The sequence below is a fragment of the Schistocerca gregaria genome, chromosome 2 (genome assembly GCF_023897955.1).
Source record: "Schistocerca gregaria isolate iqSchGreg1 chromosome 2, iqSchGreg1.2, whole genome shotgun sequence".
NCBI lineage: Eukaryota > Metazoa > Arthropoda > Insecta > Orthoptera > Acrididae > Schistocerca > Schistocerca gregaria.
The window spans coordinates 289,307,394-289,329,430 of record NC_064921.1 but is presented as its reverse complement, the minus strand read 5'-3'; the positions used below and the strand labels follow the sequence as shown (position 1 = coordinate 289,329,430).

The window sequence follows — 22,037 nt, the reverse complement described above, 5'->3', positions numbered from 1 at the left end:
ATTCAATAATTCTTCTGTTACCCAAGGATTGCTACTAGCCTTCATCTTTTTACCTACTTGATCCTCTGCTGCCTTCACTACTTCATCCCTCAAAGCTACCCATTCTTCTTCTCCTGTATTTCTTTCTCCCATTCCTGTCAATTGCTCTCTTATGCTCCCCCTGAAACTCTGTACAACCTCTGGTTCTTTTAGTTTATACGGGTCCCATCTCCTCAAATTCCCAGAATGAGAAATCGAAGCCCTGTACTGATGAGAAGGAAAGCAGTAAAAGCAACTCGGGGAAGGCAACTGAAACAGCTGAGACAACTGCAGGGGTTAGAGTTTAAAGCCATCACTGAGGTTGTAAGCGGCGACACTGAAGGGTCACATGGAAAATGGGAGATAAGCGGGGTCATCAATCTAGGCCATGTGGGAAATAAAGATACATAGACAATGGCAGGTGACACAACTGTGAAGGAGTCAGCTGTTAGACTGAGTCAAGAGAAAGAGTAAGCGATTCTGTAAGAGTTTCATGATTCACCAATTGGTGGCCATCAGGATACAGTTAGAACCTAAAACAGGATAAAGAAATATTATACACAGGAAAGTATGAAAGCAGATACAGAGCAGTACATTCGCCAACGAGAAAACCGCCAAAAGAAGAAGATCATCTAAAATAAAATAATAATGTGTATGGAAATAACGACAACAACTGAGTGTGTTTTTAATGATGTGATATCGACCTTGTAGACCTCCCCTTTCACAAACATATAAAGGTACTAAGTACATACCTACCTTTCAGGATACACTAGCCAAGTTCCTAGTTGCGAAACCCACTGACAAACAAGATACCGAAACGGTAGCAAGAGCTCTAGATGAAAAGATTGTTTTGAAGTTTGGCATACCAACCTTACTACTGAGTGATACGGGTAGTAACTTTATTTGCGGAACGATGCGAAAAGCATACGAACTATTGCGTACAGAGAAGATTCAGACGACAGAGTAATGGCGTATTAAAAAGAACACACAAAACATTAACAGAAACGTTGAGACGCTTTATACACAGAGCACAGCGGACTGGGATTCGTGGTTTCCTTATGCGATATTCGTAGAGCAACGGGATACACATTGAACGAGTTGTTCCTTCGGAGAGTGTGCATCATACCAGGAATTCTGCAAAAGCACCCAGCTGAGATTATTTATAATTAAGGTGATTGTGTGCTTGAATTAAAAGACCAAATGAGAGTTAGGCATCAGTGTGCACGTGATTTTACTACTCGTCCTAAATTAAGGAGTAACGAGTATGATGGCAAGGCCCAACGCCCCAAAGAATTTCAACCACGGGGTAAAGTTCTGCTATATGACAAAAGCGTTCGTAATGGAAGATCGAAGAAATTACAGTCAATGGCGAGACACATATGTGGTCGGACCAAGAATGTGGTCATACATTTAAGAGATAGTAAGTGTCTAACAATACTTACCAACCATATGAAAGAGTATTTTTTGATTACAGGATGGCTGCAAAATATGTGGGAGTGTCAGTTTCCATAAAATCATTCGGAATTACTTCGGTTCAAACAGTGGCACATCATCTAGATCTGTAATTTACAAAGATCTGGTCATCACCAGGAGTACAGTATAACAACATGGGCAATGTCAGTCTTTATAGTGTTACATGGGGAAGTGGGAGTTATTCCAATTTAGTAAAGTTAAAGAATAAGTTTGAAAACACCGAAGTATTAGCTATCACATGTGTAGAATTCTGTCAGAGAAGACTATACTTCGCTTAACTTGAATGCTTCAGAGCGTGCCAGAACAAAACAGGCCTTACATTTCCACATAGCTAAAATAGTGAAATCACAAAGTCTAATTCGACAGCTAGCTTGCCATGAAAGAAGAGTACAGGACTACGGAGCACTAAATTTTGTTTGGGAAATAAGCAAAATGTTATTTGGAACTCTGGATGAACATGATGCATCGCATCTTAACGCAAAAACTGATGTTTTGGAAGCAGTGCAGAAATAGCTATTAAGGTTAACAGGAGAGCAAGCTACCACAGTAAAATCAAAGCTAACGGGTTTCAATCAAACATTAAGCTTCGTAGGAATAAATGAAGAGGTTATCACACAGGGAATGAAAAGTCTTAGTCACCAAATAATGCAGTTCGAAAGTGGCACTGACGGAAGTTTGAAGAGAGATGTTATATTGATAACATTAATGAGCAGCTAATACAGCTAACATAGTCCTTAATGAGTAAGAATTGGAATACAGTTTACTAATTACTGTAATCGTAAATGTACAAAAAGGTATTTCATTACCACATTTCAGTAACCTCCCGCAGGTAGTAAAATATTTAGACCTGATTTAAGATGAAATTAAACATAAGAGATTCACAATAATACTTGCAGGGGACAATCATTATCAGTTGCTCAAAGTAATATTCTTTGGTGTGTACAGAGCTGGCAATATTTTAAATTATGTCGTGAATGTTTCCCTTGTAGACAGTAGTGTTTTTTTTACATGTATAATATCTGGCCACTTCTTGATAAAGTAGATATAAAGAAGCAGTTGTTTACATATATAGCACCAGAGAAGGAAATACTGTTAGTAGATGATGGGAAAAGGCAGTATGTGAAGTTAAATAATGATCAGTTGTTATGTAAAAAGATAAATCAGTGTCACAGGAGTTGTAAGCAAAACATTTATCCTTTGGTCTATCTATGACCATAAAAGTCTGAAGCTAGGATGTCTCAGGATGTAGCTAAAATGCGTAAAGAATTGCATCTAATAGTACATTGTGTTAAATGAAAGTGTTTGGACACGAATAAGAGGTAAGGAATGGTAATTTGTAGTTCCAAAAGGTGAAGGACTTACATTGTCATGTAGCGATAATAATCCTACTGATGTAGTTATTCGTGGTACAGGAAAATTGAAATTTATGGAAAAGTGGAAAGGATATGGTGCTCAAATATTAATACAGCCTCAACATATGCAACAAATGCAACAAATAATGATATAGTTCAGACTTTGAATATAGATATAGTGTTGCATTGTTAATCAGGGAAGAGAAATATAACAGAACTTACTTTCAATCTCCCTGGTGGGCATGAAGTGAGGTAGATAATTTAAAAGCAGCAGGGCAAAAATTGGATGAATTGGAAAACGAAATTTTGTACCAACAAAGGGCAGCTTGTCGTGGATTTTCATCTGGCAGCAGATCTGTTGGAGTTATGCAGGTCAAGCACTATAATCATGATCGTAGTACTGTGTATAACTAAAAATTGTAAATGCTGTAGAGAGTGTTTTCAGTTGATCTGAAGAACCATGGCTGATGACTGTTATTAGAAGATATGTGTAATGAATAAGATTGTAAACCAGTATCCAAGTAGAGAACTGGTAAGGTATCCGCCTGCTTGAAGAGAATTAGGAGAAACTGAAGAAATTGTATTTGAAAGAATGCCAATCAGATATGAAGCTATGAAGCTAGAGACAGTGGCAATGTATGAAAAAAATTGTTGTTCCAACAAGACATTTGAAAATGTAGAAAGAAGACAGCCTTGAATGTTTACGACAAGAACAGATAAGAGATAGACTGGAAAGTGAAAGTGATAAATAGGAGAAATGTATAACTGTGTAGTAAAAGGTATGAGGGCATAGACAAAACGATATTGTATGCGCTCTTGATAAAGAAGAAAAGTGATTGAAATGACTCTGAGCACTATGCGACTTAACTTCCCGAGTCATCAGTCGCCTAGAACTTAGAACTAATTAAACCTAACTGACCTAAGGACATCACACACATCCATGCCCGATAAAGAAGAATTCATAGCGTGTTTGTATTAAGACGTTTTCGTCTACACACGTTTACAAACAAGAAATAGTGATGTATTTTATTTAGATCACGATGTGCTTATGATGAATTGCTTCATGGAAAGGTGTAGTGAGAACTTTATGTTTATAAATTGCATGTTGAAAACCGGTGTGTAGCTCTGGATAAATGGTAATTTATGACGTCCTTAGGGTAAAACAGTTGTTTTATGATAATGCAAGCCTTGCAAAACGAACTCAAGGTAGAAGAATTAATTTGTGTATCGAATGTAGAGGAAATGATTTGTTCAACTGTACATATACTACGAGAAATTATGAAAATGAAAGTGAGAAGTTAAAGCTGCAGTGTTTTGAAATAAGTGCTACAAAAGAATGTAATAACAAGTAAGAAAATTAATTGTGAAATACATGCTGGAAGAAGTAATGACTAACTGTGCACAGAAATAGAATATATGCTATAAGAGTAATGATTAATTGGAAGGCGAACTAAGTATGAACAGAAGTAGCACAGCATTTTGAAGGAAGTTTGGATAAAAAAAGGAAATGAAAACATTGTAAAGGGATATGTACATATGAATTTACTTGTAAATAAAGAATCGAATCGAAGTGGTACATACTAAGACAGTTGATAGAAAAATTTTGCAGTCTCTCAGGGAAGAAACTACAAAATTTTCCCTCCTAGAGGGAGGTGTCACATATATGTCGCAAATGAGTAGCGTCAAGTATAGAGGGTGCACAGCTAAGGATATAATGTTGCTCAAAGAGTGTCACTAAACGAGTAACCTAACGTCGCAAGCGCGCTAGGAAACAGGAGGCACTGTGTTTTTTGTGACACGGGTAGTGCGGGCTACGTGACCAGCAGCACAGAAGCTTCTAGTAGGACAGAGCATGGTCGCGTGGGAGGCACGTCATGCCAGCCTATTTAACCAGCGTTTCCGCCGGCGCTGCTGAAGATTCACATTCCGATCTCAGTTTGCCTCCGACGCTGAATCTGCGTTACTCTGCTCCCAGGCCCGAAATTTGTTTCTTGTGGCATTTAGCTGCACAAAGTACATGAAGGACGGCACAACATAGTCAACAAATTAATGCCTCGTAGGATTCGACAGTTGTTGAGTCTCAGTTATCATTCAGAGTACCTTGTCCTTTTTCCCAGCCAATATCCTTTTTCTTATCATCTGTCTACTGACTTGTTTGATGCGGCCCCTCCTCTGCAACCTACGTCCTCAGTTATCTGCTGGATGTTTCCAATGCCTTTCTACCTCTACTGTTTTTTCTCTGTTAAGCTCCCTCCCTCTAGTTCCACAGAAGTCGTTACCTGATGTCTTAACATACAGTCCTGGAAATTGAAATAAGAACACCGTGAATTCATTGTCCCAGGAAGGGAAAACTTTATTGACACACTCCTGGGGTCAGATACATCACATGATCACACTGACAGAAGCACAGGCACATAGACACAGGCCACAGAGCATGCACAATGTCGGCACTAGTACAGTGTATATCCACGTTTCGCAGCAATGCAGGCTGCTATTCTCCCATGGAGACGACCGTAGAGATGCTGGATGTAGTCCTGTGGAACGGCTTGCCATGCCATTTCCACCTGGCGCCTCAGTTGGACCAGCGTTCGTGCTGGACGTGCAGACCGCGTGAGACGACGCTTCATCCAGTCCCAAACATGCTCAATGTGGGATAGATCCGGAGATCTTGCTGGCCAGGGTAGTTGACTTACACCTTCTAGAGCACGTTGGGTGGCACGGGATACATGCGGACGTGCATTGTCCTGTTGGAACAGCAAGTTCCCTGGCCGGTCTAGGAATGGTAGAACGATGGGTTCGATGACGGTTTGGATGTACCGTGCACTATTCAGTGTCCCCTCGACGATCACCAGAGGTGTACGGCCAGTGTAGGAGATCGCTCCACACACCATGATGCCGGGTGTTGGCCTGTGTGCCTCGGTCGTATGCAGTCCTGATTGTGGCGCTCACCTGCACGGCGCCAAACACGCAAACGACCATCATTGGCACCAAGGCAGAAGCGACTCTTATCGCTGAAGACGACACGTCTCCATTCGTCCCTCCATTCACGCCTGTCGCGACACCACTGGAGGCGGGCTGCACGATGTTGGGGCGTGAGCGGAAGACGGCCTAACGGTGTGCGGGACCTTAGCCCAGCTTCATGGAGACGGTTGCGAATGGTCCTCGCCGATACCCCAGGAGCAACAGCGTCCCTAATTTGCTGGGAAGTGGCGGTGCGGTCCCCTACGGCACTACGTAGGATCCTACGGTCTTGGCGTGCATCCGTGCGTCGCTGCGGTCCGGTCCCAGGTCGACGGGCACGTGCACCTTCCGCCGACCACTGGCGACAACATCGATGTACTGTGGAGACCTCACGCCCCACGTGTTGAGCAATTCGGCGGTACGTCCACCCGGCCTCCCGCATGCCCACTATACGCCCTCGCTCAAAGTCCGTCAACTGCACATTCGGTTCACGTCCACGCTGTCGCGGCATTGTACCACTGTTAAAGACTGCGATGGAGCTCCGTATGCCACGGCAAACTGGCTGACACTGACGGCGGCGGTGCACAAATGCTGCGCAGCTAGCGCCATTCGACGGCCAACACCGCGGTTCCTGGTGTGTCCGCTGTGCCGTGCGTGTGATCATTGCTTGTACAGCCCTCTCGCAGTGTCCGGAGCAAGTATGGTGGGTCTGACACACCGGTGTCAATGTGTTATTTTTTCCATTTCCAGGAGTGTATGTCACTGCCGTACAATGCTGCGCTTCCGACAGTGGGTGGGGCGGGGTGGGGGGGGGGGGGGGGGGGTGGCGTGTACCGTGAGATAGCGCCCCAGAACGCGCGGCTGTAATTCCACTATGCAACCTTTCTTTTATTTCTGTCATTGCTTCTTCGATATACAGACTGAACAGCAGGGGAGAAAGACTACATCCTAGGCTAACACACTTTTTAATCCGAGCACTTCGCTCTTGGTTGTCCACTCACTGTTCCCTCTGACTCTTGTACATGTTGGACAGTACCTGTATCTCTCTGTACTTTGCCCCTTACCCCTACTTCCATCGGGATTTCGAACATCTTGCATCATAATCAAATTTTCACTCTGCAGTGGAGTGTGCACTGATTATGAAACTTCCTGGCTGATTAAAACTGAGTGCCGCAGCGAGACTCGAACTCGGGACCTTTGCCTTTTATGGGCAATCGCTCTTCCAACTGAGCTACCCATGCACAGACGAGGTACTGGTGGAAGTAAAATTGTGGGGACGGGTCGTGAGTCGTGCTTGGGTAGCTCAGTTGGAAGAGCATTTTCCCGCGAAATGCAAAGGTCCTGAGTTCGAGTCTCGGTCCGGCACACTGTTTTAATCTGCCATGAAGCTTCATCTTGCACCATTTTACATTGCCGAAGGCTTTTTTCAAGTCGACAGATCCTATGAAGGTGTCTACATTTTTCTTTAGTCCATTGTCAAGCCCAACGTCAGAATTGCCTCTCTGGTGATTTACCTTTCCTAAAGCTCTCTTAAATTCTGATTGTAATACTGAATCCCCTATAGCCTCTAAATGGATTCCTGTTCCTTCTTCTATCACATCAGAGAAATCTCCCCCCATCCCTCACAGAGGTCTTCAATGTACTCTTTTCATCTATCCGCTCTCTCCTCTGCATGTAACAGTGGAATTCACGTTGCATTTTTAATATTACCACCCCTGCTTTTCTTATCAGTAAATGTTGTTTTGACTTGCCTATAGGCTGAGTTAGTCCATCCGCAAATCATTTCCTTTTCGATTTTTTCAAAATGTTTCATGGAACCATTTCGTCTAACCTTCCCTGCACTTCCTATTTATTTCATTCCTCAGATACTTGTATTTCTTCACTCCTGAATTTCCATAAAATTTTTTGTACTTTCATCCTTCATCGAAAACTAGTATTTCTTCTGTTACCCGTCGTTTCTTCATAGTTACCTTCTTTGTACCTTTGTTTTTCTTCCCAACTTTCGTGTTGGCCCTATTTAGAGATGTCCGTTCCTCTTCAGTTGTACTGCCTACTTCGCAACTCAAAATTGCTGTATCTATACCCTTAAAGAACTTAAAGCCTATCTCGTCCTCACTTAGTACTTCTGTATTCCACTTCTTTGAGTATTGATTCTTCCTGACTAATGTCTTTAACTTCAGCCTACTCTTCATCACTACTACAGTGTGATCTGAGTTTATACCTGCTCCTGGGTTCGCCTTACAATCCAGTATCTGATTTCGGCACATCTGCCTGGCCTTGATGTAATCTAACTGAAATCATCCCGCATCACCCAGCCTTTTCAAGTTTATTTCCACCTCTTATGATCTCTAACAGAGTGTTGACTATTACTTGCTGAAGTTTATTACTTTCTCCTCTCTCATTATTTGTCCGAAGCCCATATTCTTCTGTGACTTTTTCTTCTACTCGTTCCCCTATAACTGCATTCCTGTCCCGCCATGACTATTACATTTTCAGCTCCCTTTATATAGTGTATTATCCTTTCAGACATTTTCTTTATCTCTTCATCTTCAGTTTCCGACATCGGCATATATACCTGGATTATCGTTGTCGATGTTGATTTTCTGCCATGTCTTATAAGAGCCACCCTATCACTGAACTATTCAGAGTAGCACACTCTCTTCTCTAACATCCTATTGATAACGCATCCTACTCCCGTTGTGACATATGTAAAGCATGTTGTAGCGTATTCAGAGCACAGACTCCTGAGTTCAGGTCCAGGGGACATTACAAATATGGATTAACGTCTGCACGTGTCTATGTACGTATGTGTTTTGCACATCTCCTAAACTACTGACTACATCGACATGTACCAATGAATGTACTAGCAAAATTATAACTGTATGACACACAATTCAAGACGTATGACATCATAAACATGAGCTGCTTGAAAAGGAAACTGCAACGCGAACTATGTGTACAAATGAGAACAAATTATGTGCCGGCCGGAGTGGCCGCGCGGTTTTAGGCGCTCCAGTCTGGAACCGAGCGACCGCTACGGTCGCAGGTTCGAATCCTGCCTCGGGCATGGATATGTGTGATGTCGTTAGGCTAGTTAGGTTTAATTAGTCCTAAGTTCTAGGCGACTGATGACCTAAGAAGTTGAGTCGCATAGTGCTCAGAGCCATTTGAACAATTTGAACAAATTATGTGAATATTATGTGGAATGTGTACGAAGTGCCTATGGGGCAACGTCACGGGTATGAAGCTCCTCCTAAACGTCCTCAACTCGTGGTCTAGTGACTAGAATTGGAGCCTCTGCTTCACGGGGTCCCATGTTCGATTCCCAGCCGGGTTGGGAATTTTCTCTGCCTGGGGACTGGGTGTTTGTGTTGTCCTCATTTCATAATCATCTACTTCATCTTCATCATTATCATCATCATCGTCGTCGTCGTCGTCGTCGTCGTCATCATCATCGTGATAGTGGATAGATTGGATTCTAAAAAAATTGGACTGCGTAAAAATTGTATGGTCGATGAAGGCCGCACAATTGAGTGCCCCACAATGGAAACATCATCATCACATCCTCCTAAACCCCTGGACCGATTTCTACCAAATATGGTATACACGTTACTATTCGGAAAGAAAAACTCTGTTTTAAGAACCAGCAACATCCGACGGGGTTAAGAGTGATAAAGCAGAGAGACAAGCGGAATGAGGAAATGCGTAGAGACACAGGAGAAGAGAAGATGTACATAGAGAAGGGCAGACGGAAAGAAAGGGAAATATGATGGACAGAGAGGAGAGGAGATCAACACAGAGGGAGGGAGGGAGGGAGGAGGGGAGAGAGAGAGAGAGAGAGAGAGAGAGAGAGATAGAGAGAGAGAGAGAGAGAGAGAGAGAGAGAGAGAGAGAGAGAGAGAGAGGAAGGAGGAAGAGATGGAGAGATGAGGGAAGTGGAGCAGGTCAACAGGGAGGGAGGTATGAGGTAGAGGGAGTAAGGAGGAGCCAGAGGGAGGAGGAGTATGAGATGGACATAGGGGAGGATGCGATTGCTACAGGAGAAAGGTGCGCACGAACACAAGACGAGTAGCAAATTGACAAAGTAGAAAGAAGAATATTGACAGAGACAGGAAAGTGGAAAAGACCGACATAAAGAGTGGGGAGGAGATGGACATATAGAGTGGAGAGCAGAGATGGCCGCCGGGAGAGGCTAGGAGGAGATGTACAAAGCAGGGGTGAGGAGAAGTAGACGGTGGAGTGTGATGTTGGAAGAGTAATCTGGCTTAGAAGGGGGGGGGGGGGAAAGAGATCCCCAGAGGTGAAAGGAGCAGATGGACAAGGTGAGGAGGGGATGCTCTTATAGGGGGGGGGGAGGGGCATACATACTTAACTATTATATTAATGAAACTGTTTTACACTGTTCAACTGAGCTTTGTTCTCACTGTGGCTCAAATAGAGTAACATGTATTACATGCTTTTATAAACGTGTAAATGAAAATATTTTGGTTTTACACTACAGACATTTCACTTCTTTCTTCTTGAACATGGAAAAGTGATTTACTTGCCAGGTCTTTAAATACTGGAGCTCTTGTGTTATAGTGAACTGCATGCTTACCAATCATCCCTGTTGCTAGTACAGACAGTTCGTTTTCACTGTAGTTTAGCAGCTATGTAGGTTTATACATGGAATAGGCGATGATTTCATTACGACTTAATTTGAAGAACATTAAGTGTTACTACCTGGGTTTACCTTCATGTTATGAAATACTAACGTCTGTTTCGAGGACATAAGCTGTTACAGCTTGTCAACCGGACTTGCACACTTCATAATGTGCCCGTATTGTTCTTGGCATTAACAGTTGTCGTATCTGAAAATGAGTGATACTGATCTGTAAACTATCATGTGAAAATAGTAATATATTCCTTGAAAAACTGGCAATAAAAACCATAATTGGCCTCTGCGGGAATCGATTTGAATCAACATTTCATTCCTTCTCATATTTAATAGGCGATTCTGAAAAGTCATTGGAAATTCTGCATGCTTAAGTAGTATATTTATATTTTACTATTAAATATATTGTCAGATTTGTGTACATTGCATTGGAGTTATGAAGGTATTAATTAACTGGTCGAAGAATACCAGTAGGATTACATTAAGGAGAAATGACTTTTCCATTCTATAACGCTCCAATTTATCCTTTCGTTTCCCATTAACAATTTCTTCGTCATCTCATCGCCTTTGTAGGAATTTCTATTAACGCCATTGAGGTGTCACGTACTCCATAGTGTTTAGTGGTTTTGCTGTGAGATATATAACTTGCTGTACTCACTCAAGATGCGTCTTCTGCACGTCGAAGTCGACGAAGGTGATGTGCACGATGTCGTACGAGCCGCCAACGAAGCTGTAGAGGAGGCAGTCGACGTCGCTGGGGTATGGCCGAGGGTAGTCGGGGCTGCTGAAGACGCCAAACTCCTTGCCGAACGTGCTCGTGAACAGCAAGCACTCGCACCCTGCAAGGAGACTGCGTCAGCTGTATGCACTGAAGTGCCAAAGAAACTGTTATAGGCATGTGTATTCAACTACAGCGGTAACGCAAGATACGGCGCTGCGGTTGGCAACACCTGTAGAAGACAAGTGTCAGGTGCAGTTGTTAGATCGTTTATTGCTGCTACACCGGCAGGTTATCAAGATTTAAGTGAGTTTGAACGTGGTGTTATAGTCGGCGCACGATCGATGGGACACAGCATTTCTGAGATAGAGATAAAGTGTGGATTTTCACATACGACCATTTCACCAGAGTACCGTGAACATCAGGAATCCGGTAAAACATCAAATCGCCCACATCGCTGCGGCCAGAAAAAGATGATGCAAGAACATGATCAACGACGACTGAAGAGAATCGTACAATGTGAAAAGTGCATGCCTCGCGCAAATTGCTGCTGATTTCAGTGCTGAACCATCAACAAGCGTCAGCGTGCAAACCATTCAACGAAACATCATCGACATGGGCTTTCGAAGCCCACTCATGTACCCTTGATGACTGCACGACAACCGAGCGAGGTGGCGCAGTGGTTAAACACTGAACTCGCATTCGGGAGGACGACGGTTCAATCCCGTGTCCGGCCATCCTGATTTAGGTTTTCCGTGATTTCCCCTTAATAGCTCGAGGCAAATGACGGGATGGTTTCTTTCAAAGGGTACGATCGACTTCCTTCCCCGTCCTTCCCTAATCGGATGAGACCGATGACCTCACTGTCTGGTCTCCTTCCCCAAAAAACCACAACAACAACAACTGCACGACACAAAGCTTTACGCCTCGCTTGTGCCCATCAACACCGGAATTGGACTGTTGATGACTGGAAATATGTTGCCTGGTCGGATGAGTCTCTTTTTTCAAATTGTGTCTAGCGGGTGGAGGTGTACAGGTAGGGAGACAACCCCATGAATCCATGGAACCTGTAAGTCAGCAAGGAATAGTTAAAGATGATGGAGGCTCTGTAATAGTGTGAATCTTGAGCATTTAGAGAGATATGGGACCATGGTACGCCTAGATACGGCTCTGACGGGTGACACTTACGTAACCATCCTTTCTGATCACCTGCACCCATCATGGCCATTGTGCATTCCGACAAATCTAGGCAATTCCAGCAGGGGAATGCGACGTATCATACGTCCAGAATTGCTACAAGGTGGCTCCAGGAACAGTCTTCTGAGTTTAAACACTTGCGTTGGCCACTAAAATCGCCAGATGTGAACAGTATTGAGCATATCTGGGGTGCCTTGCAACGTGCTGTTCTCCACCCCGTAGTACTCTTACGGATTTGTCAACAGCCCTGTAGGATTCATGGTGTTAATTCCCTCCAGCACTACTTCAGATATTAGTGAACTCCATGCCACGTCGTGTTGGGACACTTCCACGTGCTCGCGGGGCTCCTAAACGATCTTAGGTAGGTGTACCAGTTCATTGGCTCTTCAGTGTACATATTATATATCCATAAAATTACGAGAATACATTCTCCCACACTGTGTAACGAATGACGAAAATCAATGAAGGACTGCGTTCGGAAATCAAAATTCACGGTGACAAGGTATCAGAAGCTGGATTCCATGATGACTTTCCAATTCTTAGCGAAAGTCAGAAAGAAGTAGTAGGAGGCAAAATCTGTAGTGGAAGACAATGATAAGATTGTACCCAAGAAATAAAACAGGACGTCGGGTGTAATTGTTACTATGACCCAAAAACATATGTCCTCAACTGCACGTACGAGCTATGTTTTTTATCTGTATAGAATGTCAGTAGATTATTTTTATCTTCAGTCATAGACTCCTAGCTCATGGGTGGCAGTTCAAACACCCTGTGACGTAGAATACACCTCATTTTCTCCTTGCCAACAAGGTTGGTTGGTTGGCTTTGGGGGAAAAGACCAAACAGCGAGGTCATCGGTCTCATCGGATTAGGGAAGGAAGTCGGCCGTGCCCTTTCAGAGGAAACATCCCGGCATTTGCCTGAAGCGATTTAGGGAAATCACGGAAAACCTAAATCATGATGGTCGGACGCAGGATTGAACCGTCGTCCTCCCGAAAACATATGTCCTCAACTGCACGTACGAGCTATGTTTTTTATCTGTATAGAATGTCAGTAGATTATTTTTATCTTCAGTCATAGACTCCTAGCTCATGGGTGGCAGTTCAAACAGTGTGCTAACCACAGGGCCACCTCGCTCGGTTGCCAACAAGGGATTTAATGATTATATATACAGAAAAAGATGAATTTGAACCGTTCTCAAAAACTTCACGTAAGAAAATAGATATTTACGTTCACAAAATGTTTGTTAAAATTTCACTACGATTATTAATCAAAATAGGGAAGAGGTTTGCTAATTGCTTTTACCATAGCGCCATATTTTTCACGGTATCCAATTTTTACTAGGCAGTGGAGGTGCAAAATTACTAGGCAAACAGTTGCAGCCTTCATATTGAACATTTCTCTTCAGCTGTATTGGAGAGTTTTAGATGTCGTCCGCAACTTTCGACGAGGTGCATACCTGGGTTTCATCATGGTTCCATTGGCAACTGGAAATGTTTTCCCATGAAGGCGCTGAGTCTCTTGTCTCAGAGTGCGATAAATGTACTAACAGTTACTGCAACTGATTTTGAAATAATGACCAATTTACTTACTTTTCTCCCATCTGTTGTGTCTTCATTTGCCTGTCCCTTATATATTTACGACACAGTACAATATCATAAGTAAGGGGATCAGTACAGGTTCTATGAAATCGGTATTTACTCCTTAATACTATAGTGAGCAATATTTATGTTAATGATTCACTGAAATTATTCTGATCAAAGCTGGAGGAAATCTCTTCCTTAAACAAGGAAAACAAACAAGGGCTACATGTTAATGAAACACATATGAACCAAGCTTCGTTTTGCTAATGAAACTGTGTTGTCTGATGCTAGTGCAACTGGAACAACATATTAAGGTGAGTTTGGGAGTGGGTCTGAAAATCAATAATAACAAAACAGCATAAACAGCATACACTCCTGGAAATTGAAATAAGAACACCGTGAATTCATTGTCCCCGGAAGGGGAAACTTTATTGACACATTTCTGGGGTCAGATACATCACATGATCACACTGACAGAACCACAGGCACATAGACACAGGCAACAGAGCATGCACATGTCGGCACTAGTACAGTGTATATCCAATTTTCGCAGCAATGCAGGGTGCTATTCTCCCATGGAGACGATCGTAGAGAGGCTGGACGTAGTCCTGTGGAACGGCTTGCCATGCCATTTCCACCTGGCGCCTCAGTTGGACCAGCGTTCGTGCTGGACGTGCAGACCGCGTGAGACGACGCTTCATCCAGTCCCAAACATGCTCAATGGGGGACAGATCCGGAGATCTTGCTGGCCAGGGTAGTTGACTTACACCTTCTAGAGCACGTTGGGTGGCACAGGATACATGCGGACGTGCATTGTCCTGTTGGAACAGCAAGTTCCCTTGCCGGTCTAGGAATGGTAGAACGATGGATTCGATGACGGTTTGTATGTACCGTGCACTATTCAGTGTCCCCTCGACGATCACCAGAGGTGTACGGCCAGTGTAGGAGATCGCTCCCCACACCATGATGCCGGGTGTTGGCCCTGTGTGCCTCGGTCGTATGCAGTCCTGATTGTGGCGCTCACCTGCACGGCACCAAACACGCATACGACCATCATTGGCACCAAGGCAGAAGCGACTCTCATCGCTGAAGACGACACGTCTCCATTCGTCCCTCCATTCACGCCTGTCGCGACACCACTGGAGGCGGGCTGCACGATGTTGGGGCGTGAGCGGAAGACGGCCTAACGGTGTGCGGGACCGTAGCCCAGCTTCATGGAGACGGTTGCGAATGGTCCTCGCCGATACCCCAGGAGCAACAGCGTCCCTAATTTGCTGGGAAGTGGCGGTGCGGTCCCCTACGGCACTGCGTAGGATCCTACGGTCTTGGCGTGCATCCGTGCGTCGCTGCGGTCCGGTCCCAGGTCGACGGGCACGTGCACCTTCCGCCGACCACTGGCGACAACACCGATGTACTGTGGAGACCTCACGCCCCACGTGTTGAGCAATTCGGCGGTACGTCCACCCGGCCTCCCGCATGCCCACTATACGCCCTCGCTCAAAGTCCGTCAACTGCACATACGGTTCACGTCCACGCTGTCGCGGCATGCTACCAGTGTTAAAGACTGTGATGGAGCTCCGTATGCCACGGCAAACTGGCTGACACTGACGGCGGCGGTGCACAAATGCTGCGCAGCTAGCGCCATTCGACGGCCAACACCGCGGTTCCTGGTGTGTCTGCTGTGCCGTGCGTGTGATCATTGCTTGTACAGTCCTCTCGCAGTGTCCGGAGCAAGTATGGTGGGTCTGACACACCGGTGTCAATGTGTTCTTTTTTCCATTTCCAGGAGTGTATATGGATTACAAGTCAACAACGGAATTATAGAGCTAGATGTTGAGTTTCCTTTTTTTGGAGAGCCGAAGGCAATGACTGAACAGACATTGAAAGAAATGAACAGGAATGGTCCTGATGGCCCAGAGTGCTTTTTGATGAAGGATAGGCATTTTCGGCAACTAATATTCCAATGCGTCTGAAAATGAATGTCTGCAATTAGTAGAAGTGTAAAACTCATTATATACAGGATGTAACGTGTATAAGTGCAGGTATTTTTATAGGTATTACCTTAGCGTGTCCCACATCAATATAATCGTAGCTTTTGTTCGGAGTCTAACAGCGAACAATCATCCCAAAAACAAGTCACAAACATTGAGAGCTTATATCTCTTGTATCGTCCAAATTTCGCCACTGATAAGGGCACATTTACAAGTGTCATTTAACAGTCTTGATGAAACTTTGCTATGTAGACGATCTATGCAATATACGTAATTATTTCGTTGTGCAGTTTCACTTTTAAGGTGTAAAACACGCCCCGAAAGGTTATTTCGCAAATTACGTTTGGAGAGAATGTCTTCGAAAAGATGATACACGAAAATTTTCTCATATAAATGTTGATATGTAATTAACGTTCTTGAGAACTCTTTAATCGAATTTTGTAATAAACTGAAATTTTGCAAAATATCCCACCACCATTAATTAATTATAAAAAATGAAACATTTAGTTACAACATAAATTAAAGAAGTTGAAGTTACATACATCAATGTGTAATAAATTTGGTTTCTGGAACAACATTTTTTTGGAAAATAAGCTTTGCGCAATATGCTGTCAAAGTACTTTAACATACTCACTTAAAATACCTAAACATTCGGCATTAGTCTAGACATTTGTTTTAGTTATGTTTGTTTTATGTTATAAATTGTTATTTACAAATCATATGTTTGTTTTCTAGTTTGCTGTATCACACGTATACTCTGTTAACTTGAAATAATTTGTAACTCATACAGAGTCATTATAGTAATGACAATATGTAAATAAATGCTTAAAACTTAACGTTTTCTTACGCCATGCACGTAAAACGAACAAAATTTCCTTGTACACTATATATTATTAAAAAAATTAGCAGGATATCAAAGCGTCACAAGTGGCCCCCTAGATTTCGTGATTTGTATCAGGCATATTTCAGTAAATTGGTAACCATTGGGGAAGAGAACTGATTATGATCTAGTCAGTGCAGCATCATTACATTGTTTCTCAAGTGAAAATTGATATCATAACGATTCAACACAACTAGATCTGAAAATTTTCTCTTGTGTTCACAATAAGTAACACTAAACTTAATTTGTGAAAATAATTATTTGCGCACACGCGAAGAACCGGGGAAAATAAACGGACATTAAGTTTCAAAGCAAGCTCGATTAACTGGCGTCTGAAGGTTGAACCACACTACTGTCCGTGTTTCCTTACAAAGGATTTTTTCTTTGTTTTTGTTTATTCAGGTTCAGCCCTGACAATCACAACTTTTTCTTTTTTGCTACCAGACATATCGCTGGAGTTACTGAAGCATCAGGGATCTTTTTCTGTTTTTAATTTCTGTTTTTCTGACACATTTTGCAGTTTATGTGTGTAGTAAATAAGAAAAAATATACGTTTTTCAAGGTGAAATCCACCACAAATTATTTTGTTAACTATTTCTGTTAAAATGCCTTCTCGTTTTAATAAATTGTAGGGCCTGTCTTTGGAGTAAGTTGTGAAGTACTACTTCCTGTACAAATTCCTTGGTAGTCCTAGCTGAATGAAATCTGCAGCAAATTTCGTTCTTCCTAGTTATCATCAGATGAAAATCAGTGCATTCCGTGAACTGTTATTACTTTATTTAAAAACGAGCCATGTATGCAAAAACAAATGACCAGGAGGATATGAATATTTATTGACGGGAATAATCTGAATGGCTCATCGAAATTAATTGCTCGCAATTTAAGGGCGACGCATTTCAGTTCACAACACATTATATGATGTTTATTGTACTAGTTCAGCATGAAATTACAGACTATTTCGAAGGTTAATACAGTATATTAAATTTACGTGCTACAGTATAGAAAACTTCGATTTCCAATAACACCGGAAAGAGAGCTGTTGTCCAAATGGCCACCAGATAACAAAAATTAACTTTTGTTGAAGAGAAAATCATTTCGTCTTCAGTCTAATTGATTTTATTCTTGAGTAAGTTAGCTTGTTATAAAACAACGTATAATATAAACAAAAGTTGCACGATGAAGACATGCCTTCGTTTGTCTACTTGCAGCTCCCACTGGCCGAAGACAGAAACAATTTGTTCCCTTCACCGATGTAGATAACGTTTTAATCTCCCTTCATTCTCTTGTAACTACTTGCTATATATTGTTTTTCTAGCATATGATGGTTCGTAAGAATTTGGTGACGCTACGGTACGACAGTAATTTGAAAATAATTAATGATTCATAATTTCAGTTTACTTAACATGGAGGCTTGCTGGTAGTTGTAATAATGGCGCTAACACACGTTTATTCACATCCTGTTAGAAAAACACTTATTTTTGTATAGAGTGCGAAGTTTTTGCCCACTTTTCTTCTATAACAATGCTAAAACCAAATATGTAATAGCAAAACAGCAAAAGAATGGGATGACTCTAATTCCGCTAAAGTCTGCGATCTCAATCTAAACTGAATGTCGAGCTGCAACTACCTCAAGGACGGAGCAAAGATCCCCTCAGGCGGACTAGAGTATGACGGTCACGAAGTTTCCCTACAATGGAAATGAAAATACTTTCATCTTATGCCGACGCAGTCATATATTACACGTGACTAACTAGATTACCACAGCGGAGAATACGCGTTTCACACCTGTTGGACAATGAGTAGGTCTGTGGTTATCATTTCAGAACCTGAACGTAATCCCGATTATAAAATTCATTCTATTATGTTTTCAATTATGCTTTACTTATGCATGCCGTTGCCGTGCAATGTCGCTCCATATAGTGCAGGAAAAGTCTATAGTCAGACAATACTGTATATATTAAGTACGTTTGATTAGTAAAACGTAAAATAAAGTGTCGCGAACAATGTAGACACCTTTTCAACAAGGTATGGCGACACGAACGCCATTCGACCACCCTCTACCACTAAAACTCCCGAATCCAGCACTTTATATGTCGAACCTATGAAGACAGTATGATTGGCCAGCCACATTAAACTAACGATTCGTCGTGTTCACTTCCCATCATTCATCAACGCAACCGTTAGCAATAACAGAACTCAACGGAAAAGTCTCGGACTCCTTGTAAGATCGTTTTTACTTTTCTGTTGCTTCGTTTTAGTTCATCAATACTGGTGGATGACAATAACTTTGTAAACATTATGCGTTTAATATTATGTAATGCCTCCTGAAAACCTTCTCAGACATTATCATGCAAAAGACGAAGCGCTATGCTAGTAAAATCAAGATATCTACCATTCATTTACTTCAACATGCTTGAGACTTGTTCTGAAACCATTCACAACAATAAAAAAAAATGGTAGGACTCATTAAGCACGAACCATCTGTTAGTAAAAAGTGAATTCCACTAAAATTTTTCAGCACACATCAACATTAGTCCAACTGGGGGCTATTCTTGATGGTTGATTACGTTGATAAGTAACGAATTTTTTTTCAGTCTCTGTGCAGTACCAGTAGAGTACCAAATATAGTAATGTATGACATAGCTAAGTTATACATGATCTATTTAACTTATTTGTTTTTGCCACAATTTGAATGAACAGCCAAACCTGATAGCTCGCTGGCCACCGTCTTATCTTTCGTCTTCATCTTTTCGCTTTGTGCCTTTGTTTCGATCTGATCTCTCATCGATCAGTCGAAATTTCACTATCAGACCAAATGGTTGAAATGGCTCTGAGCACTTTGCGACTTAACTTCTAGGTCATCAGTCGCCTAGAACTTAGAACTAATTAAACCTAATTAACCTAAGGACATCACACACATCCATTCCCGAGGCAGGATTCGATCCTGCGACGGTAGCGGTCGCTCGGTTCCAGACTGTAGCGCCTAGAACCGCACATCCACTCCTGCCGGTTCACTATCAGACCAGCTTGACGATAAGAATAACCGTTGTATCCTCCGCTACAGTGCAGTATGGTCTATCAGTACTTGTGGTTCTACCACTAATGGTGTAAACGTTTTGCTGTCGACAGAGATATTAGTTTCCTACTTTACACAATTCAGATCGTTCTAGACCACCTCGAGCGAATCATACGTTGCCTCTATTTGATTTGTAATGTTGTTCTTTACTGACTGTCCGCATGTAGTTTGCGAACTCTAGAGATTTTTTTGGTCTTCGCATTAACCGTACAGTGTTATTGTTTGGGTTCCGCGAACTAGTCATTTCTTTCTGTTTAACGTGTAATTTTAGACATTTTATAGACTTTGTTACTGTATCGCACGGAAAGTAAATTGCGTAACGAATTCCATGTTATTTAACCAACATATTACCATACTTATTTTTAATTGAACATGAGTACCTCTTCGTGTGTCATTAACACTGCAGATCAAATCTGTGAAGTCATTCCTCCACTAGTAGGTCGGTTTGTTTGCTAAAAATACATTGGAAATATGCAATGATTTACTTATTGCAAACACGGAATTAGAAACTATAGGTTGGCTGGCTGGTATTTTAGCAGGAGCAGAACTAGATCCTTATAATATTTTTATCTATGAATATATCACTTACTCTCACATGGTACGTTAAGTGGAAGAGTTGTATAACATGCTTTAGTATCAGCAGCTGTGTCATACTGACCTGGGTTCACCGCCACTCCGGAAGCAAAGAGGAAGGGTAGTAGCAGCTCCAACAGGAAGCGTATCTGCACAGACAACAATGTTAAATGTCTTTCGTCAAAATCGTTTGGTGAATTAAGAGCAGGTACTGTTCTTACTGAAGGATTATTAACTAAAAATGTAACACTGCGACAGAACATGGCTTTTATTTCTTTATCTTTATTTATTTCGAGTGAGTGAAATTTCAAAGTATTTTAGAGCAAGACAATGAGAAATTAGCAGTAATAACAACAACAACAGCAATAATAATAATAATAGGTTTTCCTATAGATTCGCGGGTGTTAAGAAATGTTCATGCCACGGTCTTTGGTTATTTCCTATGACAAGTGTGAATTAAATAGCTTTGGAAAATGTTTTACCTCCATTACACTACCCTGCCGTATTCCGTGACATCATTTTCCTCCGGGAATTCCGCTGTGCACCGCATAGCTCCTCCTGGAAAGAAACATTCATGAGATTAAACGCAGCATCAGATAACGTTAGCTTTAGTCTTTACTAGCGTTCGATGACTATAACTGGTTATAGCGGTGGCTAGGAAATTTTATGTAACGGCTTCAGGTTCTTCCAAAGCGTTTAGTCGTCCCCAAATAAAATGAATGTTTAGCTAAAAAATCTAGGAGTGAAATTGCACTTTCGGGTATTCCGAACAATGTGGCGTTAATATTCTGCAAAATGTTTATAGATTCAGAGCGACCGTTAAATATGTAGTATGTTTACTTAGACGACCAGCGATACGAAATAAAATCAGAGTAGGGTAAATGATATATTTTTAAGGTTTCCAGAAAATGCAATGATGCAAATGAAACAGTCAAAGCATTTTGAAGCAGCTGATAGGTTATAAAGTAGGAATGAATAACAAATATACTGTGTCTTAATTTTTGAACACTGAGTTCTAGAACAATTTCCTGACATCTTGTGGAATTAGTAATGAATAGTGATGTTGTTTTAGCTACGATACCAAAGGTTCCATTTTGCCGCAGTGGAGTCGGTCATAGATAACGATTTCACAGCCGTTCCTAGGTTGGACAATAAAAGTCACCATAACGCAGAAGTATGAGATACGTGACTCACATATTGGCCCCGCGTGTATACTGCTAGAATTACTTTTCAGATAAAGCACCTGAAGTACGTCGCTAAGTGTTATTACTGTAATGTTTTTACTTACCTACTGCTACTGTGTTTCAAATAAAAGAAACAATTATACTTATTTTTAAACGAAGAAACTTGATAAACCCTGCGATCTCAGTCCGGGCGACAAGCATTTTTTCAGTGGCCAGACACTTGAAAAATCAAGCATATAGGGTGTCACATCAGGTTCATGTTCGCACCAGAAGAAGGAAGAAGTGTCCTCCAAAAGCTAGTCTCTATCTTTATGGCTTCTGTAATATTCCTTCCAAGACGTTGATACATAGTATCTATACAAGACGATTAAACAGAA

The 22,037-nt window shown here is 42.0% G+C and overlaps 1 protein-coding gene across 1 annotated transcript in view; it reads right to left on the bottom strand.

The window, feature by feature from the left end:
* The window catches only part of LOC126336127 (suppressor of lurcher protein 1-like), a 309,867-nt gene that overhangs the window by 123,549 nt on the left and 164,281 nt on the right, over positions 1–22,037 (bottom strand). The window contains exons 2-4 of the mRNA XM_049999616.1: positions 20,959–21,034; positions 20,562–20,625; positions 11,117–11,297 (exon numbers count right to left, since the gene is read on the bottom strand). Of these exons, the coding sequence (XP_049855573.1) occupies positions 11,117–11,297; positions 20,562–20,625; positions 20,959–20,964 (251 nt within the window). The 5' untranslated portion in view covers positions 20,965–21,034. The remainder of the gene's footprint in view (positions 1–11,116; positions 11,298–20,561; positions 20,626–20,958; positions 21,035–22,037) is intronic.